The sequence below is a fragment of the Primulina eburnea genome, chromosome 12, assembly GCF_022965805.1.
Source record: "Primulina eburnea isolate SZY01 chromosome 12, ASM2296580v1, whole genome shotgun sequence".
NCBI classification, from domain to species: Eukaryota; Viridiplantae; Streptophyta; class Magnoliopsida; order Lamiales; family Gesneriaceae; genus Primulina; species Primulina eburnea.
The window spans coordinates 3838085-3857346 of record NC_133112.1 but is presented as its reverse complement, the minus strand read 5'-3'; the positions used below and the strand labels follow the sequence as shown (position 1 = coordinate 3857346).

Sequence of the window (19262 nt, the reverse complement as noted above, 5' to 3'; positions counted from 1 at the left end):
ATTGTCTGGGTTCGGTCGGTTCGTTTTCATTTAAAATCGGTTAACCTGATTTGGTTTTACATACATATAGCTCAATTGCTTTAATCATGTAGAAGGTTAATTAGATCTGTTTAAGCGTTTAAGTTGATATCAATGTAACATAATTTTTTTCAAAAAAATTATGTCAATTATCTTCATAATATAAATTTTGTGCTTCATTTCCTTGTTTCAAATTTATGATCGTATATCCAACTCGATTGTGTCTCCCTCATTTCTTTATTTTATTTTTTCTTTTTCTTGAAAATGGGTCTCCCTCATTTTAGTTTTTGGGGCTTTCTACTTTATTCAAATCAATATCACAAAATGACCAAATAAAAGATTTTTTGTAAGACGATCTCGCAGATTTTTTTTTTTGAGACGGATTAATCATGTTCATATTTACAATAAAAATAATATTTTTTTGGGCGACCTAAATATAATATATATCACATAAATTAATTTGTGAGATCGTCTCACAAGAGTTTTTTGTGTAAAAGATACATTTCAAGATGACAAAAACTTGTGTGAGACGGTTTCACGGATCGTATTTTGTTAAATGGATCTCTTATTTAGGTCATCCATGAAAAATATTACTTTTTATGCTAAGGGTATTACTTTTTATAGTGAATATCGATAGAGTTGACCCGTCTCACAGATAAAAATTCGTGAGACCGTCTCACAAGAGACATACTCTTTCAATATCGATCACTTCAATAAAAATAAATACGTAGTAGCAAGTCAATAAATTGTAACTCATCTGACAACAAAGTCTTTAGTGTTAGATAATGATTCATCTTTGAGATTCCATTATAACATTCTCCCGTACGCAAGAACATCTTTAAATTAATCTCATAATGTTCAAAAACTAATATTTTCATATTAAATATGAAATACTCAGCTATTTACATATACCATTTGATATTCAATTTGCGTGCACAATTATCCTATGAATTATTCGTTCGATGTATTTACTATTTACATCGTTATGTTTTAATTATTTCACAAATTTGAGACCTTTTAGAACATAAACTATGTCATAATTTTGTTGGATTTTTCAAATTATGTTTCGGAAACGATACGATCAACATCGTTAGGAATCAATTTGGGTTAAAGACATATCAAATTATTGAAATAATTTTAATAATTCTAATTTAAATTGCATTTTATATATTCGACCCTCAAATCCAAAGATCTTTGAGAAGTAGTACCACGACGGTTTGTCTACAAGGAAAATCGTGAATTTTTAGTTCGATGCAAAAAATTGAATATAAATCAATTTTAATTTTATAAATCTATTTAAATTTTTTTAAAAATAATTTAGCTATTTTATTCATTATTATCACTTGTCATAGCAGGGAATAAAAAAAAAAGACACATGCAAACCCTACTACTTAGTGGCAAAGTAAAGTGAGTCGACTCGAGTTTGTCATTTCGATAGATTGGTCAATTCAACAAGTCAAAAAGCCTATGGAAGTGTAGGAATTAGGAACCACACATTTTTTTTAGTTGGAACACGCTGTCCAGGGACGGACTTATGTTTGGTCCGTCCTACACTGTAGTACAGCCCAAATTTTTTTTACAAGGAGTTATAGATATTCGAGTCAATTCTAATTTTTTTTGATAAATATATATACAGATTTAAGCTCAATCTAATTTTTTTAAAAGATATCATGGTGCAAATAACTCATAAAAGTTAATATCTAGAATACTTATTTAACTTTCACATTGAATAAATGTATATTTTCGATATTTCAAAAGGAATTTGGTGCAAATAACTCATAAAAATGATAAATTTATTTTATCAATTTTTTTATTTAATAGAATTTAATTTTGAAAGTACATTTAAAATATATATAAATCAACTTATTATATTAAGTTCAAGCTCACCCCAACTTTAATTTCTGAATCCGTCCCTGACACTGTCATTATTATTCAATGTGACAAATTTATCTGAGAACATATTGATTGAGATAATTGAACTTTTAATCACTGGTCAAAATTTACCTACTCTGCAGCTAGAACGCCTCATGAAAGCGGAACCACACATGTATTACTATTGACTATAGTGCTTTAAATTACAAATGAAAAAGGAATAACACTTTTTTTCTTTTTCTTTTGGTGAACTTAATGTTATTTTAAAATGTATTAGATTGTTTGGTAAAATCATAAAAAAAATTCCCTCCTTTTTTTTTCCCCAGGGCATAATAAAGTTGCAATAAAATAAAGTCTATGGTTTGACCCAACTCAAAATTCCCATAATGTTTTAGGCTATTATTACAGTTAATGTATGGACCGACATATAATGTCAATGATGTTATATTAATTATGAGTAGTGTTGTGAGACGGTCTCACGAATCTTTATCTGTGAAACGAGTCAATCCTATCGATATTCACAATAAAAAATAATACTCTCAGCATAAAAAATAATAATTTTTTATGGATGACTCAAATAAGAAATCTGTCTCACGAAATACGACTCACTGTCTTACACAAGTTTTTGTCATTAATTAATTATACCTATTTGTTTCATTTTAAGTTTGATTCCACTATTATAGTTATGATTAATCGTCATGTTATTTATGTATATTATTCTTGTATTATACAATTTTCATCGTCTTATTCGTTGAACCAAACAATAACATAATTTTTTTTATATGATTTATAAATACACACATATATTTGTTATTTATTTTAATAATAAACCAATAGTGCAAATGTCAACCTATAGAGTAAGTAAATATATTGAATGAACAAAAATCAAAGCGTAGAAGGTGAAAAGCTACCTATAGAATAAATAATAGTATATTGGAAAAGTTTGTTCACTTTCGGTTTGATTTTTTATGCATAAGCGGTGTAGGTTGAAAAATGGGTTAATTTAAATTATATGCATATATATTTTTTTTAAAATAATTTATATGTAACAAAATTTATTTTAGAAGGAATTTGTCTTATAAAATAATTAATATATATTATGATCATTTGGATTTTAATTGTTTTGGACTAGAAATACGTCGCCGATAAATGAATGCAGCACGAAAGGACCAATTCTGTACGCACAATATTTTATTTATTTTAAAATATTATATATTTGTCATAAAATTATTTAATAGTATATTTACACATAGAATCAGTCAGAATATCCACCATCAATTAATTTTTTTTAAAAAAATTATCACATAAATTAAATTTTAGACAATGACCAGGTATAATTAATCTGTGATTTTTTTCTGTTACATTATTTTATAATAATCGAGCTTTATTAGATCTCCTAATTCTAATTATCTAAAAATTAATAACAATGTGATTATCTTCGTTAGTGTGGTTTACAAACTACTACGCTGACTTAAAGGTTTTACTCCATGTACACAAGAAATTAGCGGTTTCGAGTTTTATCGTTATAAAAAAAATTATTTTTAATGCTACTCGATGCTCGATCGCGTCCTTTTATATCAATCGAATATGTCTCTTGTGAGACGGTCTCACGAATCTTTATTTATGAGACGAGTCAACCCTACTGATATTCACACTAAAAAACAATAGTCTTATCATAAAAAATGATATATTTTCATGGATGACCCAAATAAGAGATCCGTCTCACAAAATACGACTCGTCTGAGTTAAAAGTTTATTTATTTAACTTGAAAATAATATTTTCTCAAAAACCAATTAAATCAACTCAAGCACAAACAGGAGTGTTAGAGGGGGGTCGGAAGGTTGTTCCGACGTAGCCTCTCTGACACTCAAGTCAGATAACAGAAAACTGAAAGAGTAATGTGTGTGCTGAGAGAATGTGAATATATGAATGCGTAAACAATGAACGAAACTTGGTATTTATACGAGAGAAATAGAGTCCTGATTTGGTATATTTAGATCCTCAGAATCTTGTAAAAAATTTGGTTATATCTTGTATATTTGGTTAGATCCCGCAAAGATTTGGTTGATCTTAATGAGCTTTATCTTTTTGGAATGGATTTCTATTCGTCAACGTCAAGATGAGAGCTCACGTAGGTATGAGCCCGTCCGCTTCCCTCGACCTCATTGAGGCTCGGCTCGGGAGGTTGGCCAACACATGTCCAATCGGCACGCTAATTTTCCCTTTAAAGGAAATTACATACTTTTTTTTAAAATTATTCCAACTCAAAACACACACACACACACACACACACACATGGATAGATTAAACAAAAATTAAACTTGCTTATTAAATTTGATTACTAAACAGAAGAAATTTCGAATTTACGTTTTATCTTGAAAAATTTCTTTCCAAGGTTTTTAATTATTTTAAAAAAAACATAAATTGATAATAGAATACATACGAGGAGCTGTACGAGAAAATCAAGACAAAAGTACGGAAACCCCGATAATATGTTCTTTGGAAAAAAATTAAACGCACAATTTCAGCTTTAATACAACGTCTACGTATAAATCAGTCATAATTTCCAAGAAGATGGATTGCATCAAAACTTTGATATTATTATAATTATTACAATTAACACAAAACTCTTACGAAACCGTCTCATATATCAATTTTGTGAGATAAATCCATGAAAAAAGTTATTTTTATTGCTAATTTTTTTTACTCTAGATACGGAGTCGATTGACTTATCCACGAACAAAAATATGAAATTGTCTCACAAAAGATATACCGTATAATTAATATATGGCAAAAACTTGTGTGCGACGGTCTCACGTGTCATATTTGTGAGACGGATCTCTATTTTGGGTCACCCATGAACAAAGTATACTTTTTATGCCCCTAGAGTATACTTTTTGTTGGAATAGAGGTAGGGTTGACACGCTCTCACGGATTATGACCCGTATGAGACGGTCTCACATGAGACCACTCTTAATATCTATAGTTCGTAAGATTGTTTGTTCCATCAGCAATCTATATAACCTACAAAATAGAGTTAGTCTATCATTCGTCGAGAATAATACACTTTCTATTTTAGTCTCCACACTATAGATCATTTCACGACCTTATAAAGAATAAACTTGGTCTAATAATATTTTTAAAAGCTCCAAATATTTAATGATAATCTATCCATAGTTGACTAAGCAAGTGGCATAATTTTTGGGTTATTGACAAACTAAATAGATCGTGATTATTTATATATATTTTATAATTTGATTATTGAAATATTACACCCGTGAATACTTAATACATACAAGAATACGAGCATATATTTGTGCATATTTAAGTATTATTTGATTTATATTTGTAATTTTTAATTGCATTTAAGCAAAAATCGAAAGTATGCAGATGAAATTTTTGCACTGTTTTTGAGTCAAAATTATTCGTTAATAGCTCACTATACTTTAATACTCATACAATATTATGACTTATTTGACCACCTTATATTAACTAGGAGTAAAAAAAAATATCGAATTTTCGATATACCGAGATTATAGTATAGAATAGTATAGAAAAAATATCGAATTTTTGGTAAACTAAAGATTTCGGTACGGTACGGTAACAATACTGAAAATTTCGGTATTATATTGATCTGAAATTTGAAAATTTATGTATATATAGAAAACCGAAAAATATATAAAATTTTAAATATAAAATATTTTAAAACAATAAACTTATAAATTTTAAAAACGTAAGATTTTTTTGGTATAAAACGTTATATACCGATATCGTACCGAATTCTCGTCATACCATACAATTTCGGTATAATCAGTATACCTAAAATTTCCATACGTTATCGTTACAAAAATATGCTTATACCATATTTATCGATACGATATAAGATATATAATTTCGGTACAATACAATACAATATATCACCCATAATACTAACTAAATCTTGTTTATGAACGTGACACAAAAGTTTCATTACATTTTTACCCTTCATGATATTTGATGGCTAACTTTACTGACGTGTGTTTATTAGTAAGTTGTATATTATCTCTCCATTTTTTTATTTTATATCCGACTTATCTCTAATTTATCTAAAATTTTAAATTATTATCAAATCTTATCAAATTAGTAATCTATAAATATCATGTCCTAATAAAATAATAAATATATCTCTTATGAGATGGTTTCATGAATCTGTGAAACATGTCAACCCTACATATATTCACAATAAAAAGAAATATTTTTTCATAGATGAATCAAATAAGATATTCGACCCACGAAATTGATCTGTTGAGATCGTCTCACAAAAGTTATCGTGTAAAATAATATAAATTTTTACAAAATAAATTATACGTCATGCATCGCATAGTATTTATTAATATTTTGTAGTATTTAAAATCAAATAATTTCCGGTTCAATAATTGTTTTTATTTTACAAGGAATAAGCAGCGTGATTCATTCCAAGATTCCCAACTCCTTTTCGCAAGTCAAAAAGGTGTATTTCATCAATACTTCATTATTAAAATATGTTTTATATATTTTCTTCCCAAAGGGTCCGCATGCATTACTGTACCAAATAGGTTGTATTTGCTCTTGTAAAAATAATATAATTGTACGTAGACGAAAAATATTCATGGAAAATAATAAAAAGAAAAAGAAAAGGTATAATAATATTCTTGCAATGTAATTCTTATATAATCTAGTTAAAATGGTCGAATTCGACAATAAAATATCATATGTAAACTAAATTAAAGTAATTTTTTTATTATTATCAAACTTTGTGTGTAGATTCACTAAGTTTTCGTAATCATGAAAATGGAAGTTTTCGAAAGAGATTGTCATCTCTAAGAAGATATTTTGAGAAAAAATCGGTATATAATACACACCAAAAGTAACAAGCATGTGAATCTTATATTTAATAATATAATAATGGAAGAGATTTGTGTAAGACAGTCTCATATGTCGTATTGAGACAAATATCTTATTTGAGTTATCTATGAAAAAATATTACTTTTAATGCTAAGAGTATTACTTTTATGTGATATCAGTAGGGTTAACACGTCTCACAAATAAAGATTCGTGAGATCGTCTCACAAGAGACCTACTCTTTGTAATTTTTATAATATCATCTCTTCTAGAAATGGTGTGGAACAATAAATATATTTATATTAAATTATTATTTCTATCAAAATGGTATATATTATAGAAAATATTAATCAAGATGCTTAAATACACAACAGATTATCTATTAAAAAAATAAATAAAATCAATCTGAATTAATAATTGTTTGACATGCATCTCATTTTCATGTTAAAAGTTTCCTGGCAAAGGCGTTGGTCCTTGTGTCGTAGGCCGGCATCTCTATATTCTCCTTTGAAAGTGGTGGTGCACACGAGCATGCTCACACACTTTGCATATAATCTCCTTCCGATATATCCAAACTAACGTTCATATTCCCTGTTTAGATTGAGTCCCATCTCCTAAAAATCCATTTTCTTGATCATCCAGCCCGCAATTTCGCAAACAAACTCTGCAAAAATCGAGTCTTTTCCATTTGTTGTTGTTGGTCATATTTTTTGTGAAAGCCAAAAGATTTCAAGAAAATGGTGGTGAAGATGATTAACTGGAAGGCCTCGTCCAAGAAATTTGTAGCCAATATCACGGTTCATCAACTCAAAGGTCTCAAATCGTCAACACCATCATCATCTCAGCTCCAAGATCCTCCAGCTCCAAGATTTTCGGTTGAAATAAAGTGGAAAGGTTCGAAGGGAAATGTTTTGACTTCGTTGAGAAGAAGCGTGAGGAGGAATTTCACAAAGGAGGAGGTTTTAAGAGGCGAAGATTGGGTTGTTGAGTGGAATGAGGAGTTTCAAAGTGTTTGCAATTTGTCTATTTGCAAGGATGGTGTCTTTCATCCATGGGAGGTTTCGGTTACAGTTCTAAATGTGAGTTGGGCAATGGGTATTGTTTTTTTCTTGGTTATTTGGTGTTAAGTGATGTGGTTTGACCTTTTTTTAATTATTATTGTGGTGTGGTATTTTATATCGAAGCACTATCATTTCTTGTGCATAGAATTTCTGGTGAATTATTTACCTTGGTTCTTATAATCAAGAAATGATGCATTTTCCCAAAATTTCACATTTAGAGAGGAAAAGACGTTTGATTTTTCTGCCTATATCTAATACTTGTTTTGGGATTGAGAGGATGATCTGCGGTGAAAATTCTAACTGATCTACGCTTCTCAGAACTTACTGATCACTCTTTTTAAAACTTTATTTTTCACACATATTTGGTAGCTGATCATTGAAAAGTTGTCATATATGAACATATTTGAAGAACTAACATCTTTTTTGCTTTCTGTGTTCTTCCCTTCTGGTGGAAAATTATTTTTATCTTTAGTTTTGCTGTTTTTTCAGGCTAAGAATTCTGTTGAATTCACGAGTAAAACAAAGAAGAATATGTTTATTGTGAAATGTTCGTTTAAGTACAGTATACAATGAATTTAAATCTGTTGTTTTCTGCACTTCGAATGTCTGTATAATAGCTATGATTCGAGTATTGTAATATGATATCTATGTGAATTCTTGACCATTGAAAGATATGGTAATACTGGAAAACGTTTAAAAATTTGACTGCCCATTTTTGGTTAAATTCATGGCATCGGAATGCTGACGAATGATGTCCTGAATCAGGGTTCAAAACAGAATTCAAATAACAAGGCCCCTATTTTCGCCTCTGCATCTTTGAACATTGCTGACTTTGCCACTACGGCTGCAAAACATGGCAGTGAACTTGACATTCCTCTGGCCACATGCGGCGACACCGTTTGCAGTATTACGTCTCTTTCGGTGAGCTACTAGTCATCTTTCGTTTTTTTTTTTTTTTTCAAATTACTCTTTTTGTACCGTAATTTTGGCTAAGACTTTGTTCATTTACATAATTGCAGCTGTCAGTTTTCCTTGTAGAATTGAAGAATCTCGATGAAACTTCTGAATCGACCTTGAGATCCATCTTTTCGTTTCCACGATCCCCTTGTTATGGAGAGGTACGGGACAAAGAGGAGCTACCTGATCTTAGAACAGGTTCAAAAAAAGCAAATACCTTTAAAGGGATTTTCGCACAAAGAGGTAAAAGGACCGGTCAAGAAGAGGAAGTCAGTGATGGAAGGAGCTCAATTAAAAGCGAGGATGCCGAGTTTACTTTCTCACGTGAAACCGAATCATCCGATGACTCTGATGAAAGGGAGTCTAAGGAAGTCTCTTTTGCTCGAAAATCATTCGGTTATGGAACATTGGCCTATACAAATCATGCTGGGGTTTCAATATACTCGAACACAAGCAGTAGTGAGGATGAGGACTGGATCTACTTTAGCAATCGTAATTCAGATGTGGGGAAAGTGTATTCCGGGGATAGTGATGCATCAAAGCCAGATAAGTCACCGCCACATGGTTTCAAGAACAGACTTCTACCCTGGAGGAAGAGGAAGTTAAGTTTCAGATCCCCTAAAATTAAAGGAGAGCCATTGTTGAAAAATTATTACGGAGAGGAAGGAGGAGATGATATTGATTTTGATCGTCGACAAATTGGCTCTTCGGATGAAACCACTTTTGAGGTTTGTATCCATTTCCTTGCTTTTTTTTCAGTCGCGCGTGATCATCTTGATGTCGTCTCAACAAATCGTAGTTTTTTTTTTCCACGATTCATTTTATTATCTTGATTGCTCGTAACAACAGATACCAACTTTGAAAAATGTTGACAATTTCATGTTTAAATGTTGTCTATAAATGTGACAGAAGCAAAAAACTGAAGAAGATTCAATCGCGGATCAGCCATCATCGTGTGTGTTTGGAGATGACAATTTTGCCGTTGGTGTGTGGGAGGATAAGGAGATTTTTAGCCGCGATGGACTAAAGAAGTTGAAAACTCAAGTTTTCTTTGCTTCAATCGACCAGAGGAGTGAACGAGCATCTGGTGAAAGTGCATGCACAGCACTCGTAGCTGTGATTGCCGACTGGTTACAGTCCAACCACGATGAAATGCCGATTAAGTCCCAGCTCGACAGCCTGATCCGTGAAGGTTCGCTCGAGTGGAGGAATCTCTGTGAGAACGAGACATATCGAGAAAGGTTCCCGGACAAGCATTTTGACCTCGAGACAGTCCTCGAGGCTAAAGTTCGTCCACTTTCCGTCATACCTGAAAAATCCTTTGTCGGTTTTTTCCACCCGGATGGACTAGAGGACAAAGGGTTTGATTTCCTCCAAGGGGCAATGACGTTTGACAGCATATGGGATGAGATATGCACTTGTGCCTCAAAGAATGACCCTTCCTCCAACGACCCCTTGCTCTATATCATCAGTTGGAACGACCATTTCTTTGTACTGAAGATTGAACACAATTGTTGCTACATCATCGACACTCTAGGCGAGAGGCTTTTCGAGGGTTGCAACCAAGCCTTTATGTTGAAGTTTGATAAAGATACAACTATACATCAGATTGAAAACGAGGCTCGAAAATCGGATGGAAAAGCCAAAAATGATGACGACGCTCCGAGAAATGACGAAGACGAATCATCGGTGCTATGTGTGGGTAAAGATTCGTGCAAGGAGTACATCAAGAGCTTCTTGGCTGCCATTCCGATCAGGGAGCTGGAAGATGACCTGAAAAAGGGATTGGTTGCATCGACAAGCATTCTTCACCGGCTGCAAATCGAATTCCATTTCACTAAGTGCTTGCCAATACATAAAACAGAATCACCAGTAATGTTATCATTAGCACCAACTGAACCTGATGAATTATAAAGTTGCATTGTAATATAATGAAGCGATAAAGTTGACAAATATATTTTCTTCTCTTTTGTTTTTCGATTAGTTTAAGGAACTAAATCAAGGTGAATGTTCCTCACTTGTTATATCTGAATTTGAGCACTAAGCTTATATGGACTTGGAATTTGAATTGGATCTCGATCTGGTTATTCATATTCACAAGAGAATTCAATTAAATAAAAGTTCAAACGTTTGTTAATTTATTTTTAATATATATTTATAAAACTACGACATCTCACGTTTGACTCGAACACAACATGCTCCATGATTTCACCTTTATGCTTTCCACCCTTGGTGTATCTGCTGCACCACACTCTGTTCTGTCATGCAGTGTATCAAATCACCTAAATAACGAAACCCACTGATGTAACAAGCGAGAGAATAAATTTGTAGCGATGTAAATCAAATATACGCGCAACAATCTATTTAGGTAAATACATATATGATTCTAACATGTATTTAAAATGAATCACAAAAATATAGTACACAAGAATGGAAGTGAAATCTCCTAAGTCACACTACCCACACCCTTTATTAACAAATGAAAGAATATATCATCCCTGCACACATTAACAACATTTTGAACAATAATTCAACAACAAAATGGGCATGTAATCACCCCATTCTCATTACATTCTGAGCAAATTATTGCCTCAAAACCTCCTTCTACCATTATTTTATGGCTGCCATTGCAATTAAAACACACAATGAACCTTATCCCACCACACCCTTCACAAGGCCCTTCACTCCTATCAATTGGAATCCCTTCAAAAAGTGGCCTTAGTTTCCCCAATTCATGCAATGACAACACTTCTTCGGCTCCTCCTATGTATCTTCCCTTTATAAACAATCTTGGGGGAACTTCTTTGGTACCCAAAATCACCCACAGTTCTTCCTTAAACTCCGAATGCATTGATATGTCTCTTTCCAAGAACAAGATTCTAAGATTTTCTAACAAAGATCTGATCCTATGGCAGTCCTCGAATGTTTTTCGTACCCCTCTTAGGCCGGTTGTGTAAAGAACGACTGAGTTGCTCCCCCCTGGTGGGCACTTCTCTTCAAATTCATGTAGGGGATCGGTGGTTTCCTCCAATTTTCGGGATTTTATTTGGGGTTGTTCAGTACCATCATTTTCTTGGAAGATTTTTACCATATTTCTTGATCTCCTCTCTGCCTCTAGGGCCTTAACTTCCATAACCGCCTGCTCGAAAGCTGCAAGAAGTTTGGGATCAAAAAGGGTCCTCGAATCCAAATCTGGCCGCCTGAAAGACGACACATCAATCTCTGATAAGGGGACCGTTTCCCTCTCCATTTCCCGGAGTTCATTACGCTCCAAGATCTCATCTTTGGACCTCCATGTATTGATTAACCACGAATTTTCTTTCGAATCATTAAGGTTTTTCTCCTTCATTTCCGGCCGGATATTTTCTTTATCATCACCATCGGCCGGAAATTTCAATTCTTGATCATCAGCAAGGCCTTTCATAAGCTCTGGTACATCAACGATATTAGGTTCTTGAACTTGAAACTTGTCATCAAATAGTTGGTTTACAGGTTTTTTCTGAATGGCCATCAAAGGCGAACCAGTCGCGGGACCCTTAATCGAATTGGATGTATAAAAACCATAATCTAACACATTTACCTGAAGTATTCTCTCAGTTTTCAAGGACCCAATTTCTTTGATTGTCTGAAATTTCTTCATCAGCTTCCCTTTCACTCCTTTCATTTTTTGTCCACCTCTACTGATTCAGATATGCGATTTCTGAGGTGGGATCCAAGATTTTGAGCTATTGAGAAACAGGATCCGAGGGACGATCAAGAGTTTAAAATGGATTTTACAGGTTTGAGTATTAAAAAGAAACAAAATTTTGTTGGGTGTGGATGCAAGAGAGGAGATAATGTGGCAGGCGTTAACGGCTAGAAAGATACGCGCTTCCTTCTTTTATTTGAAATCGATTAGGTGGGAAACGGTGCATTGAGCTGGTTTGCCGATTAATTACCATTATTTTTCATTTTTCCAGGTCAAATTTCATATCTATTAGAAATTCATATATCTATATTTCTATTAAAATTTTAAAACAAGTCAAATGTAGTTCAGTAGATAGATATTTCGTTTTTTAAGTATTAAGTTGTAGGTTCAATTCTTCCTCAAATATTTTTTTCTTTTATTTTTCTTATTTATTTTTTTAATTCTTACTCGAATATTTTTAAAAAAAAACTTAAATTGAAAGATATGGCAACTATTCGAGTTCTGATTTTAAAAAGATTGGCTCGGTTTCAGTTGATGATTCAAATCGGACATCAACAAAATATATTTAATCTAACATTTGCTTTCGTTTTATCACGAGTTCTGTATGTTTCACATCATCCAATACCTATATTTGTGTCAAACAACCATGAAAATTCAGAATGCCAATATGGGGACAGACGAAATATTACATTTGATATTTAACAAAGGTCTGCAACTCGATCTCTAACCTCGGAGTGATGCTTGAGGAACAGAAGGTAATCCTAGTTCATCCACAGCCTGTCAAGCAGAAAAGTGTCTCAAGGATAGGATAGAGATGGCCATAACAAAATATACAATAACAAGAAATGGTGCATAAAATTTAGAATAATGCATAAACATACAAACTGCGATGCCCAGGTCTCCTCACGTATTTCTCTTTCAGGCACATTTTAATGTATTTTTCGAATAATATACACTGCAGGAGGTGTTGCTCTTGTATATGATGCATTGCTATTAAACTCGGTTCTTATTTCAAATTAATGAGCTAGGGTATATCACATAAATTTTACAACTGTTATTCCTCCTGTGCCAAAACTCAAGCTTTGAAATTATAAAAAAAAACAGTAGACCCTCAAAGACGTAGGCACCGGGGTACTCAAAGACGTAGACATGATAAGTAACCTTATACAAATAAGGTTATATTCCAATTATCTCTCGAACATCAGTGAAAATAAAATAAAATTAGCTAAAACTACTGCAATCTAGCATAACAAAAAACAACTTTTACAGGAAAAAGAAAAAAGAAAAGAAAAGAAAAGAAAAGAAAAAACTTTTGATTTGGGAAAAAAAGGTTACCTGCACATTTGCTTTGCCCGTTGGTGCGGATGGAAAATCGAGTTCTGCTTCCTTGTCAGGTTGAAGATATGCAGGGACTCCATCACTTTCAGTTTCAAAACCCATGTCTGCTTCTAGAGCATCAAGCTCTGAATAAACATACAAAAAATGTTCATTCAAGGAATGCAGAATCTCTGAAGCATCCAAAGACACCACTTAGCCTGAACCCTAACATAGCATGCCAGTGAGAATTAGGAAGAAATTCTAGCTCTCCCCGTGCACCAAGTTGTTGGGCTCCGGATCCCCTGATTCAGATTTATATTCCTCTACTACTTTAAAGGCTTGGATGTGTGATCCGTGTTTCATTTAGTGGAAGAATCTGATACTTACATACAAAAAGCAGCAAGAGTGACATCATTTATTCACTCTGTGCCGGAGATTAAATTTTCTTCTCTTTCGGAGGGTTTGATGATTGCAGCAAAACTTAGAAACAAACATTTAGCTAATGTTTATTGTCTAATGGGGCACATAAATCCAAAGCAAGTACTTTAATATATGTCACTCAACATCAAAATCAAAACAATTATATCACCATCAATTGATTAGAGGGTATAAAAACATCTGTTTGCACATTTACAAAGCAAGAAAGATAAGAATTTATCACATGAACCCCTCTCAATCGAAATTTGAAGATGGGTGGTCGATCATCTTAATATAGCACAATGTTTGGAATAAGAACCAAGTTTATCATTGTATGGAATGAAAGCATAAGCAGCTTAAATTTTCATATTCTCATTATTTATGCTTAAGTACGATTCTAGTATTTCATCAATGCAAACAATCACATCGATCAACACCCTTCATCAAAATACAAAAATGATACTGGTTTCGATTAATAAAGGGAGTTTAGATTCAACTTTACCACACAACAGTTCATCCTCATCAACGTCATCAGGTACATTATAGCTTCTACCAAGAGACTCTTGGATGTCATTGCTCACATCCATGAGGTCCAACATTTCATCTTGTAAGTTCTACAAACAATCAAATTCCACTAGGAAATATAAGAAAAATATCAAACAAAAAAAACTTTTGCTTAAATGAGAAAGCGTGTTAGGAGTGAGGCACAAACATCTACATCTTGAATTTTCACAGTCTTCATCATTCCTTTGAGCTCTTTATTCGCCGACTTCAAAGCAGACATCTTGAAAACATGTGATATAACTGGTTATAAATAGCACAAGTGATAAACAAATGTATCTGAGTTTCTAAAAGTGCCAACCAAGAAAACATTTGCATCTTTGATAGGCACATGATAGCATATCAGATTACTACTGCAGGATTAGTCACAAAATATCACAACAGAAGTCCCCTTCTTCATGACAAATGGGTGATCCCCCTACCTCTAAGGAGGTAGGCAGCAGTTTCCAATCACGTTACAGAATAAGCTCCGCCTCACAAGTCTTGAACTTTTCCCTGTGGGGTTCTAACAAGGAAAAGACATTGTTCTGTGAATTTGATGAACCCAGAAAAGTGATACTCGATGACAGGATCATAAATTGTTCTATAAGGTATTCATCACAAAGCTCCAGAATTGACGGGCTAAATGCAAAGAGTAAAACAAACATAAAGAAAACAATTTCCTTTAGACCACAACAAAACAAATGTTCTAAACCATAAAATTAGTCAATAGTAGATCAATATCATGCAGAAGATCGGTTGATCAGGGCTGTGGATACATAAACAACACAATCTATAATACAGATATCTATGACATTCCACTTCTACAAAACGCATATCCGAAAATTGAACAATACCATTTAATTCTCCTAGAAAAAACCATGGGAAAATGGGGAATGGATTGAGTGTGCATTTTGACATGGAGTCATCAAGGAGAACACAGCAAATGGAAGATCTCTAAAACATACTGTTTGTTGGGCATCTTTGATTCCATCTGCCGCAAAGGCAACTTGATCTAGGTTGAATGTCTGATTGAATAGCATATCGCGTTGACCTTCATACCTGTTTGAATATATTTCAAAAAACTGTTAATTTTATCAAAACGTGAGTGACCTGGCACTATTTGTATGTTGCAATTCAAGTAATACGTAAAGTGTGTTCTAGTAGATGTTAACTTCCTTACTATTGCACACTGGCAATCAATAAAATACCAAGCTTTTTTTTCATCCTCCATCTTTACTTTCAGAACACATCGGGCTCGAAAAATTGAAAAGAATTGTGAAAACTCAAGTCCGACATTTCCACTAAATCACAAACTGCTTTCCGACCCCATACTTTAAATCAGCTGGGTCAAACAGTTCCTAAGATAAATAAAGGGTTATGTTCACTAGGTCGGTTTTGAGCCTAACTAAAACAGGGAAACAGACTGGGTGATGGGAACCAACAGTTGACATCTGAGCTGGATTTCTAATCGTCGATGCAGATAAACAAAGGGTTATGTTTACTACAGAAGTTTTGATCCAAAATAAAACAGGGCAACAGAGTGGGTGACGAGATCAACAGTTGGCATCTGAGCTGGATTTCAAATCATCATTGTACATAACTTCGGACTGGATCCTAGCTTCCAACTTCTTATAATCAAAGGTACAAACATATAAAAATCAAATCCAATGAAACCCAACGCTCGGCGATCGACTTTCTTTAAGAAATCCCTTATATCGCCTCATGTCAAAATGAAAATTACCCATCTAAACCGTTAGCAAGAAGAATAATTCGATTACCAAAATGTGGACAGAGTAGCGACGGAAAATAATAACCAATTACATAAAGGAAGTAACTCACATTCTCTTTTGCTTGAGAACCCTCATGGCTCTAGCTTTGACAGCTTCTTGTGCTGGACCGGGTCGAGTTTTCTTGATCTGATCTTTGTATCTAGCAAGTTCAGTATCAAGTTTTTTTATCTTCTCGTCAATGGTATCACCTCTTTTATTTATCTGAAATTAAAATCATCTGCGCATGTTTAACGATCCAACAGAGTAATTACTCAACTACACAACAAAATCACACAAATTTGATTCGCTAGAGAAAAATATAGAATGGTGAGTCTAAGAAGAGAAACACGTGTTCATAAGGGGGAACAAATTACATTTATGTCTGGAACTACAACCAAACTTAAACCATAAAATCAGCAATACTGATACCACAGAAATACATTTAATGCCATATGGACGCTAATGCACAGAACAGAGATCCACTCATAAAATTCGACAAAAAGACAACCACGGCAATTCGGTGAATCCCCCAAACCCTCGAGCAAAATTGAATTCAGAATTACTAAAACTACATACCCGGTCGGATGATTCTTGAAGTGATGGCTGTGGTTCTTTCTCTTTCTTCGAACCAAAAACTCGCCTCATATTCTCTCTAAGCGGGAATGAATGACAAACAAATTTCAAAGGAAATTAACGCAGCAGAACTCCGCTGATCAAACGGCAGCGGTGTAAAAGTAAAAGGAGATCGAATATTTTCGATTTCATCCGAATGGGTCGGGCATACTCTAATTAGACTCGGATTTGAACCCGATAGGATCCGGATCTATTAAAACAATTAGTTGATATATTATTGACATTTGACAACAACTATATTCTGATAATTTTAATTAAATTATTTCACAAATATATGAAACATTAAATATAATCCGCATATTTTATATTTAGCACGACAAGATGTTTTAATTTCTTAATTGAAATTCATAAAAATGTTTGAAATTTTTAGGTGTTTTTAAAACGAGAAAAATATTATAAGATTTTAGAGTTTAAAATTCTAGCTCGAATATTCTTGGCTCCATCACTTATTATAGCACACAATGTCCCATATTTTCCACAACCGATGTGTGTTTGTACCAAATGCCAAATGCCAAATGCTCGGAGAACACCACATTTTTTCAAATACTCCACACGAAAACGTGAAAAACACACTGTGTGGCTACAAGCTACACCAGAAGGTAAATCAAATCTTCTGAATGCTGGAAATAGTTCCATCAAAACAACTAAGACCTCAGACCCGTTCCTTGTGCGATTTTGTCATAAACAAATCTCCGGATTTCTGTTGGATCTCGGTTTTCTACACGCTCAAACGCAGCGGAAGTTTAAAAATTTTATTTATTTTGAAAATCAAAATATGTTTGAACATTCTATGATTTTATCATAAACATTCATAGGGTGTTGAAATTTCATACCTTTGGTGAATTCAATCACTTGGCTCTAACTGATCCGGTATAGGCGGATCTAGCTCTTGTTGTAAATCCCTACGAACATTCTTCGATCTCCGAATTAGGTCCACGACCAGATTATTTGTTCTTCTTTTAACTTGCACTAGAAAGTATAGAAGATTTTGCGTAGAAGAGAAAAATTGAGAGACCGCTCAATGTTTCTTTTTCAAAACAAGTGGCCAAAAATTTTTGGAAGAATTTTGAAAGTCTCGTCCATCACAATTGGAAGGTCCCAAAAAAAATTTAAAACTTGCCCAAAAGATTTTGAATATCCTTTACGTAAAGCAAGGAGCCAAATCTTTTATGATTGTGTCTAATCTTTAATTTTCTTAATTAATAAGATAATTAAATCAATTAAAGATTCTACAAATATTTTCATGCCAAATCACTTGCATGTATTATTTATAAGTAAATAATAGTCTAATTATATAATTAACATTAATGGACTTGATTTAATTAATTGGGCTAGTACAACTAGTTTAATTAATTTAATCAAAACCCATTAAAACTTTAATTATTTATTATGTTAGACTTGTACTCCTACAAGCCCATTAAACATACTACCCACCATATTTAATTTATTAATTAATAAACTCAACTTTTGAGCTTAATAAATTAAATACATTATAAATTCAACATTTGAATTTAATATTTAAATTATAAATTCAACTCCTTGAATTTATCACCTCCAAAATTTAATATTTAATAAACCCAACTTTTGAGTTTAATAAATTAAATTATCAAATTTTACAAATTCAACACCTTGAATTTATTCTCTCCAAATTTCATAAATTCAACTTCTTGAATTTACTATATCATAATATAAATTCAACTCCTTGAATTAATTTTCTCAACGTTTAATTATCATAAATTCAACTCCTTGAATTTACTATATTATAATATAAATTCAACTCCTTGAATTTATTCTCTCAACGTGAACAAACGATTCAGTGCTTGTGTGACCCTCAATGGTTCAGGGATACAGCTAGTCGTGGGTTCACAGCTCTTTGTGATTCAGGACATAATCCTTTTATTCGGGCTTACCCTAGTTAGCCCCATTCTTTTCATCAACACCTTGATCAAGAATGTCAGAACTCATTTCTGATTGCACCCATCGGATCATGGTAAGAGCGTCTAGTAGCATCGCCCCATGATCCCCTAGATATCACTGATAGTGCCTGCAAGAACCAGTCGATTATGATTAGCGTACAGTATGGTCCCTTCATCTCATATATCTCGATCGAATCTGCAACCATTGGT

At 33.1% G+C, this 19262-nt stretch overlaps 3 protein-coding genes across 4 annotated transcripts; 1 reads left to right on the top strand and 2 right to left on the bottom strand.

Moving 5' to 3' along the window:
• Positions 1–7197: 7197 nt before the first annotated feature.
• Positions 7198–10842, top strand: LOC140807566 (uncharacterized). 2 transcript variants are annotated; one of them, XM_073164479.1, is made up of 4 exons: positions 7198–7830; positions 8590–8733; positions 8832–9497; positions 9679–10842. In XM_073164479.1, the coding sequence occupies exons 1-4, from the start codon at positions 7489–7491 to the stop codon at positions 10681–10683; spliced, it is 2157 nt and encodes a 718-aa protein (XP_073020580.1). In that variant the 5' UTR covers positions 7198–7488; the 3' UTR covers positions 10684–10842. The 2 variants fall into 2 exon arrangements, with proteins under 2 accessions (XP_073020580.1, XP_073020579.1); XM_073164478.1 differs by having other exon boundaries at positions 7200–7830; positions 8578–8733.
• A 336-nt stretch (positions 10843–11178) lies between these two features.
• LOC140807767 (uncharacterized) lies at positions 11179–12610 on the bottom strand. Its single transcript, XM_073164733.1, has one exon. It carries the CDS (start codon positions 12431–12433, stop codon positions 11300–11302), a length of 1134 nt encoding a protein of 377 aa, XP_073020834.1. The 5' UTR covers positions 12434–12610; the 3' UTR covers positions 11179–11299.
• Positions 12611–13008: 398 nt separating this feature from the next.
• On the bottom strand, positions 13009–17273 carry LOC140807622 (vacuolar protein sorting-associated protein 60.1-like). The gene is made up of 7 exons (XM_073164562.1): positions 17080–17273; positions 16574–16725; positions 15700–15793; positions 14904–14975; positions 14694–14805; positions 13793–13920; positions 13009–13234 (listed from the first exon to the last, which is right to left on the bottom strand). Exons 1-7 carry the CDS (start codon positions 17146–17148, stop codon positions 13181–13183), a joined length of 681 nt encoding a protein of 226 aa, XP_073020663.1. The 5' UTR covers positions 17149–17273; the 3' UTR covers positions 13009–13180.
• Between the last annotated feature and the right edge of the window lie 1989 nt (positions 17274–19262).